Genomic DNA, 27,629 nt, shown 5'->3' on the forward strand with positions numbered 1-27,629 from the left:
CCAATGATAATAAAGAGGAGAGGTATTGTGAGGCACCAGATTTGTACACAGAGAAACGTGTGGATTCGTCACCAAAGACTACATTACATACGGTTTTCTCAATTTAAAAAATCATGCAACCCGAAGGGAGTCTGCGGCTGCCAAAAAAACACCAAAACCATTGCCTGGATTTTCTCTAAACTCTCGAACAGGGACAGAACTTTTGCATAATATAACTTTTTTTAATAGCTATGGTCGCCGTTCGGAGCGAATGGGTTGGTGTTTATGAGGAGAAAGAAAAGTTATATTTTGTAGTAGTAGAAAAATTTCAGCGTGAACAGTTTCTTCAGGATCCTTAAAATTGAAGTTGTATTTTTTTTTTTTTTTTTTTTTTTTTTTTTTTTTTTTTTTTTTTTTTTTTTTTTTTTTTACAAACTCGATGTATGAACATTTGGATAGCAAATGTTAAAGAAACATTAAGCAATATGGCCAAAAGTGAAATTCTAGTCCTACAGTTTTAATTCGGCTGAAATAGTTTCATCAAGTATTCTAAAATTCTATGCATTCTAAAACGTTCTATGTAATCTAAAAAACGCTATTCACAAAGCTTCTACTTATCTAAAATGATACCTAGGTCAAGTATAAAATACAAGCTCTTACGTATTACTACTGTAATTGATGAAAAAATAAATCAAGGTTTACTGACCTTCGCATAAACAGGAAATGCCGTCAAAGTTACAAAATTGAGACGTTTTTGCATCTTACGTTTCCAAGACAGTTTTATTCTTTGTCCAAAAAAATAATTGTGGTTTAAAAATTTATTTCGACGCTTGAACAAGGTAAAATTCTAAAACGTTCTATGTAATCTAAAAAACGCTATTCACAAAGCTTCTACTTATCTAGAATGATACCTAGGTCAAGTATAAAATACAAGCTCTTACGTATTACTACTGTAATTGATGAAAAAATAAATCAAGGTTTACTGACCTTCGCATAAACAGGAAATACCGTCAAAGTTGCAAAATTGAGACGTTTTTGCATCTTACGTTTCCAAGACAGTTTTATTCTTTGTCCAAAAAAATAATTGTGGTTTAAAAATTTATTTCGACGCTTGAACAAGGTAAAATTCAAATACTTAGTATCTCTCATGGCAAGAAATCTTAACGAATACAAAGTGGGGATAGCTTTAATTAAAGCCAGATTTTTACGTAATTGTCCCAAGATCCTGTTGCAACTGCCATTCCATTTTCTGAGACAGAAAGAGATGTAATTCGGTTTTCGTGTCCTTGCATATTCCCTGAAAACGAAACAAAATAGTTGACACAAGTTTATTGTGACTCTTTAGGCTGCTGAACTTGTTTTATTTTACCTGGTTCTTAAACCATCCTAGGCTAACGTTATCATAAAGGATAATAACATTAGCAGTCTCTTTAGGCAGCGCTCAGGTCCTGGATAAAGTCTCAGACAATTCTTTGAATCTAATTGATGAAAAGTACAAAATGCTGGCCCAGTGTCTGCACTCCACACTTCCTCACTCGATCGTTGTTCCATGAAAATTTGTCATTGAAAAATTGATGTTGATGCATATCTATTAGCCTAGAGTCATTTTTTTTTCTTTTATTTTAGCTTTAGTTGCCTATTTGCACCAAATGCGATTATTTACAATTACAGGGGTTTTGCTATGACTCCTGCAATTGTTGGTGATCATACCTTGCTAATTACAAGGGATCAAACTTGTAAACAATTTTGTTGGTTAATATTAATGAAAGCAAGTTCTTCAGCACCCCAGATTGATGAACAAAATCATCTAGCCACGATTTGTCTATTGGTTATTTTCACAAACAATTGTCTGCATGCTTTAAAAACAAATTATTTGTAAAAAAAAAAAAAAGAATGACCAACATGAACCTAGAAAAGTATATTTAATACCAAAAATCGCAGCCTTCCTTGATAAAAAAAAAATGCTAAAAATAGTCATCTCCACGGGCATAAATGCATCTTGTTTTTGGGACACACCATAGTCCAAGGTTCAAAGTAATTGAATCGATTATTCCAAAGCTCAATTTTACTTACAAAATTCTCCTTGAAATTTTGAACTTTTTTAGGAATTCAGCTTTACCCCTAGTTCTCCTACACCGCGTTTTTCATAAGCCACTGTGGTTTGTGGATTTTGGAAGGATTTTTCCTACATATTTATGGGTAAAAACTGAACTGCATGCGTTGAAACATTCAAATGGAGGAGAATTTATGTCTTTAGACCCCCCCCCCCTGTTTTTTAATTGGTATCTTAATCGACAAATATGTGACACTAAGCATAAAGTGTTTTGGAGACCAACAGAACTAGATTCCTTGGTGCTAGAAGTGACATTATGAAGTGCCGTAATTTTCCACCCATTTGGCTCACTATATCGTATATATTTGCTATATCAATGGAACCAGTTTTCCCTCTTGGAAGATCATATGTATTGTCTCAAATATGCTGACATCATTATTTTTATCAGATGCAATAATTGGAATAAGTTCTATAAGGGTTATAATAATAAGTCTGAAAGTTATTTTGTTGTGTTCAGTGAAAGACAAATAATTTTTCACAAGAGTACCCACAGAGCTCCCCTCCCCTCCTCTCCCCCTGGAAGGTCAAAAGCTAGAAATATGACGATTTTCTGTCATAAACAGCTTTTTTGCCATCAAACATTCTCAAAAGAAATTTCTATCATTCTAACCAAGCACCAATGGGAGGTAATGTTTCAGAGGGAGGGGGTAGAGGAGGGTTAATATAAAAAGTAAAAAAAAGGAATGATGTAAAAACGTGAGAAATTATAGGAACTTGCAAAAACCTCAAGATTTCAGGGGAAGAAGGGATACAGAATGGAAGACTCTTCTTCTTCCTTTGAAGCTGTTTGAAGATAATACAAATATCATTTTGACAAAAGTCGACAATTTTACCAAAAGTAGTAATATTATTTTAATAATGAGAGGCCGTGGTGTTGATTCACTAGCGAACAGACTCGACTTTTACGTCCTATAGTTTTTAGCATTTGGTTGTGGTTCAGCTGAACCACGCCATGAGAAACCCTCCTAAAATTGACTTGGAGTAGTACCCCATCAAGGAATTTATCTTTCTTCCACAGCGCTGTTTTAACTCCAGAATTAGGTCATATTTCTGCTACATGTTCTAGCCAGCAAATTTGCTCTCGATGTAGAGAAGAAAGTCACGGCTCTAGCCCCGATCAGTCCTGTGGAAACCCTATAACATGCACCCTCTGCAAATCAAACGCCAGACTTGACATTCCTTCAAGTGCCCCACAATAACGAAACTTGTCATGAGCTGAAGCGGCCCAATGTCTAATAGCCCAGTTTGTGTCAATATTACGTCATAGATCATGAACGGAGGAATCCCCAACAAACTTACCATAATTCAAAAATACTATGCAGACAGTGATATTATGTTTATACAAAAACACATGCTCTCTCCTCACAATATTTCTCTCCTAAAGTTCTCGCACGAATTTTCTTTTTACTTCGAGCCAGCAAAACTTCGGTCTTTCGGAAGCCCCTCCGTTTGCTTGGCAATTATTTGCCGCCTGTATACTGAAAGTAAGGTGTTATTTACGCATGATCCCTTTTTGGCTATATCTTCCGGTAGTATCGCATTCTTCAACGTATATCTTCCTAAAAACTACCATGAAGACAAATCGGAGCGAAAGCTTATGAACGCAGTTCGTGAACTAACGAAGTGCTGGAAGTCTGTGAACCAGAAAGATTTGCAATGCGTAGTCATGGAGGACTTCAACTGCAACCTGCTTGACAGCACGTGTGCCCATAGTCAGCTTCTAAACAGAGTCTTTGATAAGAAACTTATCATCCTCCAAAAAGACAGTGATTAATTCTTCGTTTACAACTCGGGGTCCGTTTCAAACATTGACCACACGGCCTGCTCTAAGAATATTAACGGAAGTGTAACTGTTCTAAAAGGCCATGTCTTCGCTGATCACTTACCCCTACTAGCATCTCTAAGCATAAAACCAGCTCTGCGTCCACCCAAGAACGACAAGTGGAAAGTAGTAAGTGAATGGGATAAAATTAATACTACTTTGTATCATCAAGTGCTGAACTCACTTCTTGTAAAGAAACGAATTCCCTTCCATTTACTCCAAGTGAATTCGAATTTTTATCCCGCAGATGCGAGAGTACTCATCAATATATTCTGTGCCGAGATTACTCACTCACTCCTCTTAGCTGAAAAAAGGTAGTTCCTGCTAGAAAGGTTAGAATGAAAATAGAAATTCACAAATTCTCGCAAAATCTGGCTCTAGTTAAGTGTTGCAACAATGCTAAGTTTTGGTCTAGAATCTGGCGAGATTGTGATAGGCCCAAATTCGGTCCTGTTAACTCCGTCCACTTATGAATGAAACGAAAATTTGACAAGCAACTGAAAGCTCATCGTACCAAATTAAAAGAAGAGTACTCCTCCAGAATCGTGAGTGACCCAAAACTAATCTGGAAAGGCCGATTGAGTGAACTAGCCGCCGGAAAACTTCATGGTTTGATTAGCAAAAAAGATTGGAAATCGAACTTTTCCAACGAATTCAGTGCCCCTGACCCAAATACGTCTAATCCCTTCCCAAACCGGCTAGAATCGGTATTATTCAACCAGTGTGTTCCTGATTTCGTCGTTACTTACGGAAGCGTTCATGAAGATATCTTAAAGCTGAAGAAGAAACATTCCCGTGGTGTAGACGAACTAAGTGTGCTAAATCTGCTACGGTACAACTATGCTTATTGAATATCTGACACTGCTGTTCCGGATTATTTTCACCACTGGTATAGTACCTGACTCTCTTTGTGTCGGTTTGCTTTCGCCCATCCTTAAAAAAGGGAAACAAACAGATCAATGCTCTTCGCACAGGCCAATCACTGTTGCTCCAGTGCTCTGTAAAGTTCTACAGCTCTTAGTCACAAAAGAAATTCAATATTCGTGCCGAATGCCTGACCACCACCTCGGTTTCTGACCGGGTCTAGGTTGTGTTTATGCTCTCTTCAGTCTTGCCGCTATTCTAGCAGATTCTCACGAATCTGGTGCCCTTATAGTGATCGGTACTTTTAATGTGAGTAGAGCGTTTGATTCGTCAATTCACGCTCAGGCCCTTTTAGTCACTTACCAGAAAGGTGTAAACCTCCGTGTCACTAGCGTACTGTACGATATGTATTGCCGTTTAAAAGCGCGTATAAACATAGGAAACCGCATCACATCAGTGGTTGTTCCAGTAAAGAAGGGTGTCCGCCAGGGTTCATTATTATCCCCAAGTTTATACAATAACAGCGTTTTAAATGCCCAGGCATGTGTCAATGTTTCATGTATCTCCAAGAATATAAATGTGTCACTACTTACATACGCGGACGATCTATTAAATCTAAGTCGGTCTATTAGGGGTCTGCAATCAAATTTCTTGATCCTACGTGATGAATACCGAAAAATCGGCCTCGCTTTCAATGCTTGTAAATCTGCAGTTCTTTTTTTCAGCAATAGTTCTTTTCAGGCTGAACAACTCCTGCTGGGTAGCGAGTCAATTACCGTTTCATCTCAAGTCGCGGATCTGGGTCTACCCATAGGCCGTAACCTTAATGAAACTCGTCTACTGCTCATCAAACACGTCAAGAAAAAACTCCGCACCGCGTATAGGTCTATCGTCGCCAGCAGATTCCTCTTGTGCCAAAAGTATCTCGCGAATAAATATAATGCTGTCGTACTTCCGCATATTCTATATATCGCACCATTTTGGAATTTATTAACTGACACCTAAAAGCGCAAGCTCCGATCCCTTTATTTTAGGCTCGCGAAGTTCCTGCTGCGATGCCCCTTGTGGACAAGGAATACTTATATGATAAACAGACCCTAGTGTCACGGAAAACCGGTTGATTTCTAATTTACAGGCAAAATGGAACCAACCCTGGCTTAGACATTTCTACAGTTCCTGATTGTGTATTTTTCCATGTTATGTTTTAAATTTCTCTCTGTTTTTCTTTTCCTTTTTCTTGTACTCCGTTTTGTTCCATGTTAAAACTACAGGTAATAAATATTTTACTCACTTACTTACTTACTTGAGTGGGATATTATTGCTTATTAATTCTACTACTTTCGGTAGGCTTTATAGAGCCTATTTATTAGTGGCATCGTGGCTTGTAATTTTGCTAACCATTCACCAAAGATCAAAAGTGATGTCATAAAGCCCCAATACCACCACTTTCTTACGTGTCTAAGTTCAGGCATAAATTTGACTGTGATGACGCTCATGACAGCAACATGTTGAAACTAGAAAATGATGGTCAACTAAACATGGATAAGGATAGGAATTTAAGCAGAAAACTATTTTATGACTCACCAACATGCTGAGCCTTTGCAATATCCCAAACATGAACTGTTGAATCGTCAGAACCAGCAAATAAGTATCTGCCAGACCTAGAAAGGCCAGACGAGGTAAATCCAGAATTCGATGTAGGTGGGCGGTACAAACCAATTTGCTGGTCAGCACGAATGTCAAAAAGTCGTGCTGTTTTGTCTTCTGACGCTGAACAGAAGGCAAATCCACTAGGATGCATCTGTAATCAAGAAATGAAATAATGATAACAAAGCTTTATTTTTTTAATTATCAGCTTTCGTATAAATGTCTAAATAGTATACATATTATAAAAATTTATTTTGTTACAAAAGATTTAAGTGAATATGTAAATGTTATTATCTGAATTCAGATCAAAAATATTCAGACTGCATATATTACATAATATATGTTACATATAGTACATTATGTATTACATATATTCACAATTTCAATATTTAAATGTAATAATTCTACTGCTCTTTAAGGGCCTCCCTCAGGCCACTCAGCGTGTCTCCAGGTGGCAATAGAGTAATGCCCTACCAACATGTAGGGTACCTCCATAGGAGAAACGGACCAAGGGAGGACCTTGTCCCTGAGGGGTCCATAATAGAAATTGAAGTCCCCTCGCCCAGTGCCATAGATACAGGCGAAGAGGGAAGAAAATTTCTCAAATATAAACTCAACATGGCACAACACATGTGTCCACACATAAAATGAGCTAAAAATTTTACCACAATAATGAGTTAAATTGCATGGTGACGAAGAATACCATCGTGGGAGAATCCTCTATAGGAGGACAACTGTGGCAGGGCGTAAGATCCAGATCTTTGGACAATGGTCTCAGCAAAAGGCTATCCCAGCCTTTTTGGGGTACCTACAAGACTGAGGATCTTGCGGTCAACTCCATTCCCACTAGAGAAGTGGCATTCCTCTAGGAATTAATAGCCTAGTAAACGACACAGCATTCGCACAGGATTCTAATTAATGGATAATACTTCTGGGCTTGGTCTGTTTTGACGGGTGTTTTCGGGCTGAAAAATCTGTTCCTAGCTAATTTATCTACTATGGGCTGCACCCCCCCCCCGTAGTAGCATAATGCTTGTAGGCATGAAAATATAACAAGTCGGAGGTAATAGGCTTGGGACTCTCTCTGCAGGATTTCGATTCTTATTGATAGAAGAGTATCGCCTAGTGCTGAAAACCCTTTTATGACCAAGATGGGACCAGGATTGCTCAAAGCCTCCATTCATACTGGCGGTCTCAGGAACTTATTACTGTCCGGTTCTAAGTTAGCTTAAGTGCTTCGGTGTAAACTTGAGAAGATATATTTATCCCAGTCCTGCACTGGTATCCGAGATCATTGCTTTTCCTGAGGCAAAAATGATTTCAAGGATTTATAGAATATGACAATTGGAACTTGGAATGTTACGACGTTAAAAATGACTATCGTACCGATATTTTTACTGACGAATTCAGACAATTCGAACTGGACTTATTAGGAGTTTCGAAAACTCATATCTTAGAGTTGGAAGCATGAAATTAGGTGAAATTAAGTACTTAGACAGCAATTAGTGCTCATGATGAATAAGGAAGCTGCTAAGTCTTGTTTAGGCTGAGAAGGTAATAATAATAGAATACTAATTGCTCATTTAAAAGGTTGTTGACTAAAAAATTCAGGGTATCAGTTATAGTAGTATTGCCCCTGTTAAAGCGACTGATAGAGATACTAGTGACTCAGATCAATTTTGCTTACAGTTACAGGAGCAAATAGACAGGGTACTAGCTAGAAATATGGTGATTTTACTACGAGATTTTAACGCCAAGTCGGTAGAAATAGGGATAGATGGTATCCTAGCCTAGGTTAGTTTGTTGTAGGAAAAGAAAACAATAATGGCTACTGACTTTTGCAATTTTGTAGGTATAACAATCTAGTTATAACCAATACGGTATTTGGTCATAAAATGGCTCATAAGTTGACATAGCATTCACGTGATGGCAAGACAGAAAACCTTGTTGACTATTTTATAGTAAACTGAACAGTGGCAGGATCAATACAATATTCTAGGTTATAAAGGAGTGCTGTTATTTATGTTGAAAGTAGAGATCACCATTTAGTACTGTTTAGGGTTAATTTAAAGCTGAAATTTGGGAAGGGTAACGACGTCCCGAAAATATATGATGTTGGTAGACTCCACAATGAGAATTTGAAAGAAACATTCCGGGAACAGTTGAATACTAAACTTGATAGTTTAAAATTTGACAAATGTGGAAAAGGGTTGGAATAATTTTAGAAAAACAATTTGTGAAGTTGCTGATGGTGTCTTGGGAAAGAAAGTTAATACTGTAGCTAGGAACATTAGTAGAAAAAGTTTTATGTTTAATAGAGAGAAGAAACGGTTTGTAAAAGAATTATTTGAATGATAGATCATATGAAACAAGGGGAATGTAAAGAAAGTAGAAAAAGCATTAAAACAGGAACTAAGGAGGTGTGAAGTGACGGACGTGGATAAAAATTGCCGAGGATATGAAAGGTGCAGTGAGACGGCATAATAGTAAAATATTATACTGACATGTTAATAAATTGAGAGAGAGTAGTCAATCCAGACTTGTCTCAATTATAGGTAGGAGCGGGGCCACAAAAGAGGTGAAACATTCTGAGAATGAGCTAAACCGAGGTACAGTTGCAGAAAAAGACATGGAGGAAAATGAAAAAGTTTTACCTTGGATGTGAAGGAAGATTTGCTTTGTGAGGAAGAATTAGCGATAGTATAAAAAAAATGATAAGACTCCATGTGCTCTGAGGTTAGAAATAAGTTACTGAAGAGTATGAATATTATTTTGAAAAAGGGGAATTACCTAACAATTTTAGCAAAGCCTTAATTAAACCACTTTCACAAAAAAAGGTGATAAGAGTGAGTGTCGTATTTATCGAGGCATTAGTCTAATCTCTGTATGTAGCAAACTTCTTATTAATATGATACTTTCTAGACTGAGAGATACTGTAGACAAAGTTTTAAGGGAAGAACAGTGTGGTCTTAGAAAAGGTAAAGGATGTGTCGACTAAATTTTCACTCTTAGGTTAAATATTGAGAACTGCCTTAGCTGTCAAACACCGCTGGTCCTCACTTTTATAGATTATGAGCAAGCGTTTGATTTTGTCGATAGAAGAACTTAAGCAAAGGTCTTATCCTTGGGTAGTATACCAGACAAATACATTAAAGTGATTAGTGCTTTGTACGAGAATAAAACTGGTACAGTTAAGGTAGAAAATGAGGTTAGCAGCTGGTTTTGTATTAATTCAGGTGCTCAGAAAGGTTGTGTTCTATCTCCCTTTATATGGATCATTTTGATTCATAATGTTTCGCTTGAAAATAGCATCATATTGCATTCTTGTGACTTTTTTGGTTTGAAATATTACCATGTAGGGAATAGTCTTGTCTTCAAGTGTTCTGATGATGAGATTTGCCACTGTGAAAGTTAATTCAATATTAAATCCAATCTTTCCAGTCCTCTTTATTTAGTAACAAGAATAATTACTTTTTAACTATTCTACTTTCAAATTTCTAAAACTAATTGTATACTTACTTTTTTCATTTTATGTTGTATTTTTAGGAGTTGCTTTCTGTTCCCCGAAGCAGCTTTCGGCAAATACTTCAGAAACTCTTTGCACGTTTGAATTCTTTCTTCTATAAATAGTTTTATTCATTTTGATCATATCAAACAGTTCGTGGTAACGAACTGTAGTAAGGAGCGACCCGGCTCAATAGTAACAAAAACTCTAAAAAATGGAATTTTGATACCAATAGCTATATCAAAAGAATCGCATTTTAATGCTGGTTTTAAATATATAAGTTTCATCAAGTTTAGTCTTACCCATCAAAAGTTACGAGCCTGAGAAAATTTGCGTTATTTTAGAAAATAGGGGGAAACACCCCCTAAAAGTCATAGAATCTTAACGAAAATCACACCATCAGATTCAGCGTATCAGAGAAATCTATTGTAGAAGTTTCGAGCTCCTATCTACAAAAATGTGGAATTTTGCATTTTTTGCCAGAAGGCAGATCACGGATGCGTGTTTATTTGTTTGTTTGTTTTTTTTTTTTTTTTTTTTTTTTTTTTTTTTTTCCAGGGGTGATCGTATCGACCCAGTTGTCCTAGAATGTTGCAAGAGGGCTCATTCTAACGGAAATGAAAAGTTCTAGTGCCCTTTTTAAGTGACCAAAAAAATTGGAGGGCACCTAGGCCCCCTCCCACGCTAATTATTTTCCCAAAGTCAACGGATCAAAATTCTGAGATAGCCATTTTATTCAGCGTAGTCGAAAAACCTTATAACTATGTCTTTGGGGACGATTAGAAGGTGCAGTGATGACAGTGATCAAGTATGGATCTCAAGCATGTGAGCTCCGAAAAGCGGATGAAGATTTACTAGATGTTCTCCAGAGAAATATTTCTGGAGATGTTCTCCAGAGAATATTTTTACGCAACAGTTGCTATTTAAAGTAATGGTCAAATTATATTAAAAATCTAAGCAAACACGCTTATATAGAGTATTTCTAGTAATAAGTACTTATTCGTTCACTTTGAACAGTAAATTCTATGAGAAAAGGGTATCAGGTCCATATAATCAGCCACGCTTAATACTGAATTTACCCCCCCCCCTCTCCTTGCCTTCCTCGCATTTTTTTTAGTGGTAAGAGCAAATAAAATACAGATAAAAGAAGGATTATTTACTAATAACGCACAATTATATCCTGAGATTAAACACTGTTCAGCTTGACATTGATTAAAGTTTTTTCTAAAAGAAATAAACTAACTGAGGAATATCCAAGCTGGAAAAAGGATGCATAGAAGCCAAGCAAAGAATTCCGCAGAACGTACGTTATTTATAGAAACGAATATTTGTGTTTTGTTAAGAAAAACCAAAGAAAGAAGAAGAATGAATCATGAGTGACCCTCAATGAGGGTCAAAAAGAGTCATAGCCATTAGAGGGAGACTCGTCTAAGACAAGACTCATAACTGAATTATGAAAAATTATCTTCATATATGAGTCAATGCGAAATCAATTTAAGTCGAGAACTTTTCAGACTATGACTTCGTATTTTGTTGTGGATGTCAAACATTTTTTTAGGGGGGTGAGAAGGGATCTGGAATTCACATGGGTGTAATACATGCTGACTTGCCGGTAATATGCCTCGAGTCACATGCTCAAGAAACTTACAATAATGGATAGAATCCTATGTCTTAGGGTTCGGTATTAGTGCGGTACTGTTGTAGAAAAAAAACTACTTACGCAGACGGAGTTAACATCAGACTCGTGACCAAAGAAGGTCTGCTGGCAAGTCATATCTCTCATGTCCCATACTTTCATAGTTCTGTCAACTGATCCTGTTACGAGTGTATTTTGATCTGAAGACATGGACATTGAACAAACATCTCCTGCATGAGCGCAGTTAATCTCTTGCAACTTTTTGCCACTTTCTAAATCCCAAACAGTCCTAAAATTATAGTTGCATTTATTCCCACAAAATATGTCTAAGTGAGAGACTAAAAGCAAGAAAATACATGTATCTGAAATTTGAGGGGTTTTAGCAGTTTTAATTCAGCTTTATTAACCTTAAACATTTAATGCACGTTGATAAAACTCACTTCTTATTTAGGTTTACTTCTCAGATTACTTCTCAAATTTATTTTTCAAAATTTTGATTTCTCATCGAGGTATAAAAATAAGCCAAGGTAAAATGATTAAGAAATTAAATACTAGCATGGACAAAACTCCGTTACATACGATAAGCGCATTAATAAAATAAATTTAATAAAATAAAATAAAAGGGCAACAATAACAATGTGTGTATTAGACAGTGTGGAGTTCTATAAAATAATTGTAAAAAAAAGTACTAAGAAAAAGAATATACTTTTGAACATGTGTGTGATCTCAAGTACAGCAAAATTTAAACTGAATTGATTGAAGTAGCAGCCCTTCTCATGTATAAGATGTACAGGTTTGTTCCTGCTTGTAACAGGAATCCGTTTGCTTTTTAGGTTGCTACATAGATTCACACAAAAATGTTGGTTGAAAGTATTGGACTGCACAAAGGTTTACTATGGAGTATTGAGATTTTCATAGCAAAATTTTCACTAAAAAAAAATGCTGAAATACAGCCAAGGAGTACGCTTACAGTCTGGTGTCTCCTGATCCAGTGATGATTTTCTTATCGTCGAAAAAACGGGAACAAGATAAGAATCCTTCGTAGCCGGCCAGCTCACGAACAATCTTCGCGCTTCCAGAGCTATCTCTGTTATTTAAGTCATAAACCGTACACATATTATCCATTCCACCGCAAGCTAAAACATAAAAAATTTATGATCTATAACTACGAACAGTCATGAAAAAACAGGTTTTAATAATTTCACTGCTCTTGCAGTGAAAATAATGCACCAAAAGAAAACATGATTCACACATTTCTTTACACTTACTTTGCAAAGTTTTTCATACCTCAGTTTCAAGATACCTCATAGCCGGCTATTCAGCCACAATTTTCTTGTGAAAGTTTGTTTAATTCATTTTTACAGATTTATTTTTAAAATTACTGGTGTTTCCAATGTGGAAAAGAAAACTGCAGCTACTGAGCAATAAATTGGATCAAATTGCGTTCTAAAAATGAAGGCCTTTTTAAAGAATGAGACAAATTTTGCACAAAGCCAAACTTCAAACATGAGTTTTTGAAACTCACCAAGAATTTTTTAAAAAGTATATTTAAAGAAATTGAAACATTTCTTTTTGGATGCTATGTACAAAAATGTTTCACAGCACCAACTGAATTGTCTATTTTAGTACTTGCAAGGCACATTAATCGTACTCTTGCACTGCAGATGTGAATGAATATACCTATACTGAACACATTTCGCAGTATATCTGTGCTCGTCCCCAACATGCTATTATGCTTTTAAGCTGGTTTTTGCTTCCGTGTTTCGACATATAGTAGTGTCTGATTCATGGGCATCGATTTGGGAATTGGTGGTGTTTACTCCCTTTACTTTTTGCAAAAAAAACTGCAATTGCTTTATAAAAAATTGCAAAAAGCAAAATCTTCCCCCCCCTCACATTTTTATAAGTCGGTGCTACTGGTCTAGTCTTACCTAGTGGATGGTAAAAATCTTCTGGATGAAGAATGGCTTGAATGCAGGGTTGTCTTCTGAACAGTTTTCCTGTTAAAATAATGTTAGCTAAAGTTTAATTTCAAATATAGTTTAATTTTGCTTATATCTAAATGTTGTTTGAATAAGGATTTACTGAGTATCTTAGATTACTGACGCTAATCATAGGTTCTGAAAAAAAGATTAAATAACAGAAACACATGTCAAGATTTTTTTTTTTTGCCAAGGCGTAGAATCTATACAATTCTAAAAGCACCAATTTTTGACAATTACATGAATGAATGTTGTGAACTTAATTAAGATGACAATGCATAAAAATGGCCAAAGATACTAATAGAAAAACGCTCGAACTAAAATTGGTTCATCACCACCGGGTCAGTACTCTTTGGATCCTAAAATTAAGAAAGTAGCTTGTTGTTTCTTGTACCTAAGAAATTCAAAGAAACGTAAACTCAGGAATAAGAATTTCTACTTCAGGTTCCCTAATAAATTTAACAGATGTTTTAGATGGTAAGATATAAACTTCTCATATATATATATATATATATATATATATATATATATATATATATATATATATATATATATATATATATATATATATATATATATATATATATATATATATATATATATATATATATATATATATATATATATATATATATATATATATATATATAGTTACCAATACTATCATTGCTTTCTAAAACCGATACGCTATAGGCACTGAAGTCACAAGCATAAATGGATGATAACTAGAGACGAATATTCCCAGATATATTACTCAATATTCCTCCCCTCCCCCACAACAACCAGAAATATAAATTGATCATAATCCACCCCCTGTTGTTTTTAGTAGTAAGTATCCCGGATATTCCTGTAATAAGACAAGTAAAAACATAGTTTCTTGGAATGAGTGTGGGGAAATTACGGTCTGGGGAACTTACAATTTACCAAATAATACTTAGATTTCAGAGGCCAGGATAGGCCGGAAAATTCCAGGTCCTGCTGCAAGGTCAAGAAAACAGTTTCTTAGAGAAGCCCTCATTTTCTATCTAGCAGGTTATCATCTAAAGACATGAGTATGCTACCATTTAATCTATTTTACTTCCTTCCTTTTTTCTAGGATAACAGACATGGCTAGCTACATCCTAAATATTCGATGCCTAAAGTATCAAAGTATCAGAACATCTGAATCCCTAATCTTAAATCTCTGATTACATCCCTAAGAGCTCCGGTCCCGTAGCAAACAAAAATTCCAGAGACACCCCACGCGCCAGTCAACCCAATTGCTATGTAAAATAAAACATCGCCTATATTTCAGAGCTTAAAGTCCAAATTGAAATTTGCTAAATGAATAATTTTCAGAAAATGAATCTTACCGACAAAATTTCCACTCTTTGCGAAAACAGAGGACATCACCCATGCTGATCTCAACGGAATTACTTGGACTTTATTACCTGTCCAAGCATCCCATATGATGAGCTTTCCATCAAGTGAGCCACTAACAACATGCCTGAAACAAAAAATAAATAGAACCTGCCTGAGACTCTAGGCAGGCGTGCCTTTCTAAAAGCTAACAAACAAGCATTGGTCCAATAAAAGAGTCATACTTAATCCCGGCGTTTACCCTGGCCTATTAACCAAACACTTGGAGAACTATAGGTTCTCCAGCAGTATGACAGTCATAGGACTATCTTAGTTCTATGACTGTCTACCTTAGTTCTGCCCTAGGAATGACGCATGGGCGGATGATAGATATACTTATCTATTAACAAATGAACTGAAATAATTTTTAAACAATACTAATAAGGGCTTATGCCAGATTTGCCTCTCACTCAATTGACCTATCCGTCTTTACTTTTTCTATATTTAGCCATGGCTTGATGCCCACAACTACTTCATTTTAATCCAAACTCTTGATTATTCAAAGTCTGAGACAAAACTAGTTTTCTTACAGAATTTTCATTAGAAATATTAACCATTTCCCTTAATGAGCTCCATGGCTATCGCTAGGAAAAAAGATAGAAGAACCGAGCGGTTTGAATAATTGCGTAAATGAACGATTTTTTATTTCTTAAGTAAAAATAAAGTCACTATCTGAAATCCTAATAAATCATAAATACTTTTTTTAAAGTATAAATTTTTTTTAAATCAATTTTAAAATGTTAAAAATTGTGTCTGCGTTTTTTTTTTCTGTTTAGCTGCTGCACATTGATTAAAGCAGCGTTGCAAAGCTTTTAAACTACCTGTGCTTAAAGTACTACTAAAGCACAGAATACGAGCACTTAATTATAATAAACTGGTACCTGAGCCTTTCAATGTCAAATAAATTTCCGAGAGGTTCCAAGCATAGTTTTCTATTTTTTGGGCTTTTCATTCTTCAAACAAGAATGTTAACTCAAAAACAAAAGTTTGGAAATCAAAAACAGTGGTGGCAAGATATGGAGTAGCAAATCGTATGAAATTGTAGTTACTCAGTAATTTAAAAGTAGTCATGTGAATTACTTTACCTACTATCACCGGCAAAATCGCAGCAGGTTACTTTATTAATATGACCCTTTAGAACTTTCTTCGTCGTCATGCGTATCTTGGGGACATCGCTCATACTACCACATACAGTTTCCAAGGTTGTATCTGCCGCTGTTTTCTGCGCGTCCTGGAAAAAAGTGAAGCAATAAACTGACAAGATGAGAGGTTGATCACATGCAGTTTCAAAAATCCTTGTTTGTTACTACTTTCTCTTTCAAATTAAAATATAAACATGAAAAAGACGAGAAGGATGAAGTGAAGATAAAAAGTAAAATACATAAAATAGAGATTCAGTCTATTTTACATGTGGTACTCTGGTAGAAAATACAAAAATAATTATTAAAAATATAGTGATAGTACTTTCATTTCAAAGACAATCTTGCCAGAATATGGAGGTGGGGCAGGTTTTCTAGTTGATAAAAATATCCCTGACCGAATTTTCGAATATATGTTTTAAATCGTACGTATTTTCGAAACTACTCTGCTTTTCAATGACGATAAGTAACAGTTCAAACAGTGAAAAAAACAATGAAAAAACACTGGATATTTTGATCATATATACATTCATTGTCATCAGCAGGTATACTAAGATATGTCTGCTAATCTAGATGACTAATTTAAGCATATTAGTATATCTGCTGATGGCAGTCAGTGCACATTTTAGCAAAATATTTAGTATATTTTCTTTGTTTTTTCACTGTCTAATAACTGGAATTGTCCCTATTTGAACTGTTATTTAATGTCTTATATACTGGAAGAATGAAGGGATCAAAATAGATGGCACTGCACTATACACTTAGATATAGGACAGAAGACTAATTTTGCCAAGACGGAGGAGTGGTCTTCCAGGGTTATATTCTTAGAATCGCTAAGAATAGAAACTTAGTAAAGTTATGTTTTCTTACTTTTTTATTTTGTAGAAATTACAAGCTTTTCGATAGGTTTACGCAGGAAAATGTTAATGTTTTTGTTTTTTGTGGAGTATCCTGCTTTCAATTTCATGTTATTTTTCATCTTTGATGCTAATAAATTTAAATGTTTTAGAATTATTTCTAAAAAACATTTAAACGTAGTAAATCAGTATGGTAATCAGCAAATCAGATAATATTTCAGTAAGGAGAAGCTCAGTACCAGGGAGAAAAATAAACTCATTAAAATCAGGGATAGATCACTTGAAACATATTGTAATAACATACGTTATTGTTTCCGTTCCGTAATGAGCTTTATAAATTAGTAAGATTGTTGATTTTTGTAATTGGCATACGTTGAAAATATATTCCTAGGGATTTGAAAATTAAAAGCTGTAGGCTTAGGTTCTTTTTTACCTGTTTATCTTAGAGGTAATATTTATTTATATTGTTCAATGAAAATTTGAAGAAATAAGAATGCTCACTACTACACTAGTTTATTTTTTTTTGTGTAGCGACAGGACATATATTTTAATTGAATCTTTCACTGAAATTTTCATTTGAGGAAAAGATGGCCTAGTCTAAACTAAGCATAATTCTAAGCAGCGCGGAAAAAACCGATACCAACTAGAAGTGCAGGAAAAACCAAAGATATTACTCAGTAGGGTTGAGTAAAAAATTACGACTTCAATTTGCAAAACTAAGGATTGAAACATTTTTTTATTGGATTTTCCTTATAAAAAAAACCCTTGAGTCTGATTTAATTCAAAAATCATCCGTAAAAATTAGCGACGTAATACAACCTTTTTTCGATGTCATGCAGGGGAACCTTTCTCTGCGAACTAATTTCTAAGCTTAAATCTAGTCAGAGTGTTGAAGTTGGTGCATTTCTAGTAAAGCTTTACCAACGTTCCTTAATGAGCCAAGGGCGAAAATTGAAAGCTAAAGGAAGATTCAACCCCATATATTTATTCCCAAATTTAAAACATGCAGCTTTAATCGAAATTACCACAACAATATAATTTGCTCTGTTCCTGCTTTGATTTTCAAAAATATAGTTTACCAAGAATGGTCGTGTTCTTGATCGATTGAATTCTCGAGAAAGGAAATATAGGTGCTTAATTTAGGAGAAACTGGTATTATTCAGGCAAAAATAAGCTTATCTTTCTGAGAATCGAAGATACGGCAACTGTTTATGAGAGTAGAGTTCCATACTGAGTACCAAGTAGAGCAATTAAAATTGTTGCTATTGATTTCACATATCTTCTTTTAATCAGAAACCATTTTGTCATCGCCCTTGCAAAGGACCATGTACCTCCTATGTACAATTTTTTCTATCCCTCGCTTTGTATGGTGGAAATTGTTGTATGAATTTGTGTTGATTTGAAATTTAGTTTTTAATGATCTTTTAAGGGTCAAAAGTAATTGAACAGTAACAACCCATTCTCCTTTAGCCTTTTTTTTTGTTGCCAAGCCATCAGGAGAACTGCGATGTCAGATTAAAATCTTGAAAGGCTATTTCGTTCAGAATAGTCACATTCTTAATAGATTTTGTTCTGTGGATTGTATAACCCCCACAAGCCATTGGAAGAGGAACATAAATTCTAGGAAATGCCAATTGCCTAGAGGGGGCTTTTACAGTGGGAAAAAGGGAGGCATGTTTGATCTTGTATAGAACTTAAGGGATCATTTGTTCTTGACTGGACTCTCTCGAATGCGAGTAGCATACATTCTTTTCGGAAAGGGGGGGGGGGGGTGCAAGGGGCCTGTAAATGGGCCGAAAAGTCTTTCTCCCTTGTTAATTTGGAACTTAGAGCCATTAGTGCTTGGGCGAAAACGACAATAAAAGTGTTTAAAAGATGTCTCAAAAAGGGGTCCCTAGAAAAAGGTGAAGAGCTTCTTATATTCTTAATGGCCAGATACTTAAAACCTTAAGTCCCTGGCCAAATGGACCAAGATGAACAGGAATATTTTAGTTTGGGAGCACAGGCTATCCTCAAACTGTGGTCCAAGAAAGGGGTAATTTTTTATGATTGGCTTGAAATTGTTAAGTATCGTTACCTGGACATAAAGGTAACCACATATTTATTGTTGGAAGGAGGAAGGTGTTGAGGACCCCGAAATGGGCCCAAAAATTAGATTGAAACTTGTCGCTAATTAGATTGAAACTTCCTGCCATTCATTGGTCCGAGAGGATTCTAAGCTAAAAAACAAGTTTGGGGGCCTGATCCCCCACAACTCAGCTCAAAAAAGAACCAACACTTTTTTTGATAAGCTTAGAACTGAAATTTTCGATTCGTTGGACCAGAAGCATCCCCTTCCATAAGCAAATATATAGTAAAATAAGTACTTACTTCCCAAAAAAAAGGGCCAAAAATTTTGTTTACCGATCGGATTGACATTTCTGCCCCTTCCGGGTCACGGAGACTTCAATATACAAAAATTAAATTAGCGATAATTGCCCTATAAAATGATATAAAAATCGCTTTTTATCCACTTGGACCAAGAAGATCACAATTACAATTAAAAAAAAAAAACAACAACATTGGTTTGACTATAAACTGGGCGCTCAAATTATTGAAGAAAATAAGGTTGAATTAATTCGCAAGGTCAGAAAATTGGTAAAATACCTCTCATTGCCTGTTGACTCTCTAACATAGCAAATCGCGTTTATAGTCAAATGCGACTTGTTCTTGAAATATACTTCATATTAGATTTGCGGTAAAAGTAAAAAAATTCTTCATCAAACAAAATTAATATAAGCTTAAACTGCAGTAACTTTAATTTACTGATAATGCAAAACATTTTTTTTTCTTTATCACTAGTCCTAGGTCACAATTAAATAAAATAAAAAAAAGTTTTTTTAACGGAAAGTAAGGAGTGACATTAAAACTTAAAACGAACAGAAATTACTCCGTATATGAAAGGGGCTTTTCCTCCTCAACGCCTCGCTCTTTACGCTAAAGTTTGACCCTTTCTCTTAACTCTTCTTTTTAAAACAGTAAGAAACTTTAGCGTAAAGAGCGGGGCGTTGAGGAGGAAAAGCGCCTTTCATATACGGAGTAATTTCTGTTCATTTTAAGTTTTAATGTCCCTTTTTACTTTCTGTTAAAAAACTTGTTTTTTTTTATTTAATTTCTGGACGTTTTTCAACTAATGCATGTTTTGATCTTGGCTCTCCGCACATAAATAATTAAAACGAAATTTGCATATTAAATAATTGTAATTAATCGGAAGATTTTGAGAAAAAAGAAGTGAGGGAGGAGGCCTAGTTGCCCTCCAAGTTTTTGATTACTTAAAAAAGCAACTAGAACTTTTAATTTCTTACAAAAGTTTTCATTGGTAAAAAATATACGTAACTTACGAATTAACTTACGTAACGAATTTCTACATTCGTATGTTTTTATTGCGTATATGAGGGGGTTCAACCCTCGTCGATACCTTGCTCTTTACACTAAAGCTTAGATTTTGTCCCAATTCCTTAGGAATGACCTCTGAATCACAAAGGCCGTAAAATAAATAGTTGAAATTACTAAAAATACTTTAGCGTAAAGAGTGAGTTATAACGAGGAGGTAACCCCTCATGTGCGTAATAATTTTTGTTTGTTTTAAGTTTTTCATGTCGCTCCTTACTTTCAGTAGAAACATTTTTTCGTATTTATTTTTTCATTGTTTTTTCAAATAAAGCTAGAAAATCCTGCACCCCCTTCATTGAAATTCTCTTCCCCTATGAGAAGTCTCTCCATTGAAATATCCTCCCACGTAACCCCCTCCCCTCAATCCTCCCTCCTAAACCAAAAAAATCCCCCTGAAAACGTCTGAACACTTCCCAGTAACCATTACTATATGTAAACACAGGTCAAAGTTTGTAACTTGCAGCCTCTCCCATGGGGACTGCGGGGGAGTAAGTCGTCCCAAAAGACATAGTTATTAGGATTTTCGACTATGGTGAATAAAATGGCTATCTCAGAATTTTGATCTGGTGACTTTGGGGAAAACATGAGCGTGGGAGGGGGCCTTGGTGCCCTCCAATTTTTTTGTCACTTAAAAAGGACACTAGAACTTTTAATTTCTGTTAGAGTTAGCCCTCTCGCAAGATTCTAGGACCACTCAGCCGATACGATCACCCCTGGGAAAAAAACAAACAAATAAACACGCATCCGTGATCTGTCTTCTGGCAAAAAATGTGAAATTCCACATTTTTGTAGATAGGAGTTTGAAACTTCTGCAACAAGGTTTTCTGATACGCTGAATCTGATGGTGTGATTTTCGTTAATATTGTATGACTTTTAGGGGGTGTTTCCTCCTATTTTCTAAAATGAGGCAAATTTTTGATAGTAACTTTTGATAGGTATAACTGATCTTGATGAAACTTCTATATTTAAAATCAGCATTAAAATGCGATTCTTTTGATGTAACTATTGGTATCAAAATTCCATATTTTAGAGTTTCGGTTACTATTGAGCCGGGTCGCTCCTTACTACAGTTCGTTACCACGAACTGTTTGACTACTGAAAAAAGCGATACAGTAAGTAATGAAGACAGATTTAACTATTTGAAGAAAGTAAACATATTTAATAAAGACAATGATTTTGAACTAATTTTGGCTGAATGAAGTCGTGGCACCAAAACTAAGTGTCAAATTTGTTTTTTTGATATACTTGGAATTTCGGGGTATGTTTACGGGGCTGGATGGACATTAATCAAGAAAAACCCTTTTGATGTTTGGTTGCATCAATTTGTGACGGCTGAATGTGGGCCAACAAATTTGTTTATTTGCGATTAGCTTAAACTTTCAGAGCATGAAACCATGGACAAGAAAAGCTCAAATAGACGCAACTATTTAAAAAAATAAATTGTTGTATGGATCCCTGGGTGCCCAAAATAGGCACGCATTTTTTATCTCCTATTGTCTTACAGGTTACTGGGCACATACACTTAGCAAGACGAGCGTGAAAGGAATAAATATGAAAAAAATAGATTGGGTAGATTTGTGACAACCTAAGAAGGACCAAACTTTATGTTTATGATCACCACGAAACTTTTAGGTCTAAAGAACTTTACTAAAGGACCTTTAATAAAGAAATCAAATTATGGAAGAGAACTCTAGTTGTATCAATTTGTTACCCCTAAAACTCGGTTTTCCCACCCTGATCCACTTAAAATTTCTGGCTACTTGAGCAAGACCAAAAGAAGATCGACCAAAGCTTTTCTTCACAAATATTTTTTAATAAAGAGTGTTTTTGGAATTAATTCTAGAAATTCGATCCCATGTAGGTTATATGATAATACCCAATATGCGTATTCTGAGTATATTGGATTCATTTAGCGTTACCCATCAAAATCTACGAGCCTGGGAATATTTGTCTGATTTTCAAAAAAAGGGATAAGGCAAACCCTTAAAGTCAATAGATCTTAATGAAAATCACATCATCAGTTTCAGCGCATATACCTTATTGTAGAAGTTCCATTCTCCCATCTGCAAAAATGCGGAATTTTATATCTTTGGCCAGAAAAAAGATCGCGAAATGTGTTTATTTGTTGTTATTTTTTTGTTTTCCCCAGAGGTGATTGCATTGAACCAACCTTCCTAGAATATCGAAAAATTCCTCTTTGGAACAAAAATTATAAGTTATTGTGTCCCCTCTAAGTGGTCAAAAAGATTTGAGCGCAACTAGCCCCCTCCCACCCCTTTTTTTCTCAAATTTGTCCGATCAAAATTTGAGATAGACCTTTTTTTCAACATAATTCAGAGGACCAATAGGCCCAATTTGGAGATAATATGACCCCCCAGACTCATGGGGAAAGGTCTTTAAGTTATAAAGTTTGCCCAGTGTTTACGTGCGGTATTTGTTATAGAGAACTATGCATTTTTCTGGTGGAGGAGAGTGAATTTTCTTCTGGAAGGATTTTCCACGTGGAGAATTTTCCATGGAAAGGGAAGTTTCAGGGGAATGAACTTTCCAGGGGAAATTATATAATGTGGGGAAATTTTACCGAATTCCTATTCAAATTTGTTTTATTAGTCTTACTTGCTCTTTGCCGACTCAATTTTACAAGTGGAGATGTTAAGGAAAGTTGCCCGGGGAGATATTTTTACCGTGTCGGAATTGTCTAAAGTATCTTTCTGTGGGGGGGGGGGATTTTTCACGGAAGAAATTTTTCAGAGGGAATTTTCTGCAGGAGCAAATTTCTACTAGGGGGCACGGTATCTGCGGAAAAAAAAATTTAAAGGAGGAGGGGATTTCGCGCATGATTTTAAATATAACATTTACAAATTTAAGCGCGCTACGAGTAATTTTTCACGCGGAACCGTCCGCAAGAAATGTTTTGGAGGGAATTTTCAGCTAGAATGGAATTGTCTGGGAGGAATTTTTCTGGTAGGGGATGGGGGAATTTTAATTGGGAATAACTTTGATGGAGGGATTCTCAGTGGTAAGGAAGAATCTCTCACGGAGGGAGAGCCTGGTATGCCGGCATTATTTAAATACACTTAGATATTAAACTAAAAAGAGATTAACTGAAAGTAAGGAGCAGCATCAAAACTTAAAACGATCAGAAACTATTACGTATATGAGGCGGGTGTTTAATTAGAACAATAAGCTTTTTTAAATGTTCTAAAGAAACTTCATCGTAAAGAGCGAGATATTGAAGAGAGGGTAGCCCCCTTTCATATACGTAATAAGTTCTATTCGTTTTAAGTTTTGATGTTGCTCCTTACTTTCAGTTAAAGAAAATTTTGTTTTTTATTTCACAGTTTTTAAAAACGAAGCATCCGTGTCAGTAATTTTATCCAATGTCTTCTGTTATTCCACCCAGTGGTCCGACTACCACCCAACACCAAAAGGTCTGCCCAACATCTAATTTTTTGCCTTACCCCATATATTTATATCCCTTCGTTCTCCATCACTTAGATAAAGCTCCTGGTTTCCTCCTACTCTGCCTACAGACCACACGTATTTTAAGTTTATGTATTCATTAAACAAAATGCTTACCACATACACAATACAAAGTCTTTTCGGCTGCCCAGAGACTCAAGGCTATCCAAAGGCACAGTCCAGTAAACATGGAAAACTAAATATACCCTAATCAAAAATTTATTCCAATCCAAACTTCACTTACCAACCTATCAACCAATAATGGAGTTGCCAAAATTACTACAATATAAGCAACCGAATACCAATTCTTCACCCTCCTCCAGTCCTCCCCCCTCAACACCCAAAAATATGTTTAATATAGTTGATACAAAAATTTTTTATGCTAAAATAAGTAACATACCTGGAACTTTTGAATAAGTGACTGAAGCTCATTTTTTAGCTTCGTGATTTCTGGATCGTCTTTTGGCATTCTGAAAAAAAAAATATTTTCCATGAAAGTTGAATAAGTTTGCTCAACTTCAAGGACTATACTATACAACTATACTATACAAGGACTTAAGGACCAGCCTACGGCAACAACAATCAAATTTTTAAGAGCTGTATCCCAAAACCCTATGTTGTAATATTTTTGAAGATCATTTAGATATTTGTCACAAGTTTCGGTTGTGAAAAATTCAATGAAATTTAGTTACAGAAATAATTTATCTGTTATTGAAATCTAGATTCACAGAAAATAAAGAAATGGTATAAATTAACAGCTAAAACGACATTTACAAAATTATTATTGGTTAAAAAGATTTTGATATTTTGTCCCGTTAAATTTTGGCAGGAAAACAAAAATATGAAGTGGGCTTACAACCTTTTCATAGAAACAAGGAAGTTATCTGGTTTCAAGCTGAATTTTATTCATTTTGCCTCGAATCTTACTCGTAAATCTTATGTCATGATAATTCATAAGTCTTTCTAATGTGAAGCTTTTAGACTTTAAAAAGAAGATCTTCATAGAAATGTAAGAAATAAAGCAAACATGTCGTGACAACAAGCTGTAAGTAAGGAGCAACTCATGTTAATAGTAACGGAAACTCTCAGAAAATGGGTTTTTAATAATAATACATACCGTCAGTCTGGTATCAAAAGGCCGTATTTCCATAATTATAAGTTTTTTAGAAGAGCAAGCAAAAACCCTCACAGCTTTTTTTATTTCCCCTGTGATAAGTGTAGAACAAAAACAGATGGATATGCATTGAAATTTTACAAATCAATTTCTTTTTTTGTTTTTTGACATTTTTTGATTAGTTATTTGGGTGTTTTTTTTATTATTTGTTCTTCAGAATATTTATAATTATGTGAGATTTGATACCCATCTGACGATACATAGAAACACTGACTTGATCTTTATGGCAACTAGACTTCCGGTCCAAAGCCCTGTGGAGTGTTCCAGCAACTCTGACCCACGGGCTTAGTTGTTTAGGGGTTTAGTTGTCAAAATCTGAAGATTAAGAGACTTGGAACTCTGAAATTACAAGGAAAGTAGAAATTGTTGAAATTTGAAGGGAATAGTTATCTAAATTTGAAGATTAACAGTCTTTGAATTCTGAGACTATGAAAATACTTAAATTTTTAAAATATGAGAGATATTAGTTGGATCTGGAAACTGAAAGACTTAGAACTATAAAAATGTGAAAAAAATACTTGAATTTATTCAAATCTAAAGGATTTTGTCGTCAAAATCTAAAAACTTGATAGTTTTAGAAGTAAAATTATGAAGATAAAATTGTTCCCGAAAGAAAACATAGAATAAATAGGAGCACATAAGATTGTATCAGGGCTGAACCCAGATCTATCGCGTTTGTTGGTAGCTTTAGTGTCCATTACTATTTAAACAAAAGCCAGTGCTAAAAGAAAGACAAATTAGCTCCCAAACAAAACATAAAATTCCATATTCAGCAAATAGAACGATATGGATGAGAGGGGAGTGTGGCAATTTGAAGGGGAAATCATTGTTGAAATCTTCAACATGTTGAAAACGTCAGATTTATGTTGGTGTTCTTGGGAAACCGATGTAATATTATTAGCTAAAGAAAGAAATATCACAGTTTTAGATCAACCTGTGAAAAAACGCATATAGCTTTCTTAGGGATCTTAGGAAGAGTGGATATCCTTTATTTTGAAAAATAAGTCAATATATATATATATATATATATATATATATATATATATATATATATATATATATATATATATATATATATATATATATATATATATATATATATATATATATATATATATATATATATATATATATATATATATATATATATATATATATATATATATATGTATGTATGTATATATATATTATATATATATAATATTATATATGTATATATATATATATATATATATATATATATATATATATGTATATATATATATATATATATATATATATATATATATATATATATATATATATATATATATATATATATATATATATATATATATATATATATATATATATATATATATATATATATATATATATATATATATATATATATATATATATATATATATGGGAACTAAGTGTAAAATTTTAAGTTGGATAAATTTTGTTTAACTTTCCGGCCAGCATATCAATTCGATTTAATATATAGTCTTTGATCTTAAGATCATTTTCTAAGACCATAGTATCGATGCTGATAGTCAATTTGGCAAATTAAATAACTCTAATTATTATCCTCCTTTCTAATTATTAAAGAATTGCCTGAAAGTGAATGCCTAAGATTAAAATGATTAAAATTATAAAAAATGATTTAAATAAGATTAAAATTTCATAAAAATGAAAAGAATTGCCTAAGATGAAAAGTGGACAGATATTAAATTAAAGGAAATATTTAGTATCTAGTATTTAGCGGAGGGGAAAAAATACGGTATTACGCAGAGTTTATGCTAGATTAAATACTTTTCTTATTAATTGAAAAAAAATAGCTCTTTTTAGGAGGAATAAAGACATGGGGCCTTGATGATGGAATACGAACGTTTTGGAACTCTGCCTGAAGTATAAAGAAAATTTAACTGGGAGGGTTACTGTTCTACAGGGATTTTACCCAAAATAACCTTAAGAATTCTATTTATACATACACAAAAAAAATGAAATATCCAGTCCAACCACAATGATGAAACTTGACAATAAAGTCCCGAACTATACTCGAGCAATGGAAATTATAATCCAATTTAGGTATCTGCGCTGAAATTTTCGTAATTGGATTTAGGGAATTCCAAAGTTCCAATATTGATTTACGAATTATCAGGCTTCTTTGAGGAAACCTAAAATATGACTATGCTATCAAGGCTACCGCTTCCTTTTAGATTCTTTATCATTCCAAGTTATGAGCTTTTAGAGGCATAGTCAAAAACCGAAGCCAAAGCTAACAATTCAGCAAAGCGGAACAATATGTGGGTCCTTTAACAATAACCTGACAGAATACCATATCTAAAGAATTAAGATACTTTCATAAGATTTCAGACGGAAGTTGATCCATAAGTTTAATTTCTTCTGCAAGAGGTTCCTTGAAATGTATATTCAACCAATATAAAGAGTTGAGCATATTCCACATCACCTCAATTCTCATGATGTTTACGGTATCCAAACATTTTCAAAATTCACCGTCTTCCACCTTTGTTTCAATTCACTCCTACCGCCTCCTTCCTCCATCAAACAACGCTACGAATATTTCTATAATAAGTAATAGTCACATTCTTACGAATGTGCCTATTTGTAGCG

General features: G+C 34.5%; 1 protein-coding gene across 1 annotated transcript; it reads right to left on the reverse strand.

Annotated features, from left to right (window-relative positions):
• Positions 1 to 1,063: 1,063 nt before the first annotated feature.
• Positions 1,064 to 27,111, reverse strand: LOC136038724 (guanine nucleotide-binding protein subunit beta-2-like). The gene is made up of 8 exons (XM_065722062.1): positions 26,987 to 27,111; positions 24,237 to 24,306; positions 16,032 to 16,177; positions 14,901 to 15,034; positions 12,537 to 12,702; positions 11,651 to 11,855; positions 6,363 to 6,579; positions 1,064 to 1,276 (listed from the first exon to the last, which is right to left on the reverse strand). The coding sequence occupies exons 2-8, from the start codon at positions 24,303 to 24,305 to the stop codon at positions 1,170 to 1,172; spliced, it is 1,044 nt and encodes a 347-aa protein (XP_065578134.1). The 5' UTR covers position 24,306; positions 26,987 to 27,111; the 3' UTR covers positions 1,064 to 1,169.
• Between the last annotated feature and the right edge of the window lie 518 nt (positions 27,112 to 27,629).

The sequence above is a fragment of the Artemia franciscana genome, chromosome 18 (assembly GCF_032884065.1).
Source record: "Artemia franciscana chromosome 18, ASM3288406v1, whole genome shotgun sequence".
NCBI lineage: Eukaryota > Metazoa > Arthropoda > Branchiopoda > Anostraca > Artemiidae > Artemia > Artemia franciscana.

Coding starts and splice junctions, on each gene's coding strand:
- LOC136038724 (XM_065722062.1), bottom strand. CDS start 24,305: ATGCCAAAAGACGATCCAGAAATCACGAAGCTAAAAAATGAGCTTCAG. Junction 15,035..16,031: donor GATTTTGCCGGTGATAGTAG/GTAAAGTAATTC, acceptor TTTTTGTTTCAG/GCATGTTGTTAGTGGCTCAC. Junction 12,703..14,900: donor AAAGAGTGGAAATTTTGTCG/GTAAGATTCATT, acceptor TTTATGTTTTAG/CTTGCGGTGGAATGGATAAT.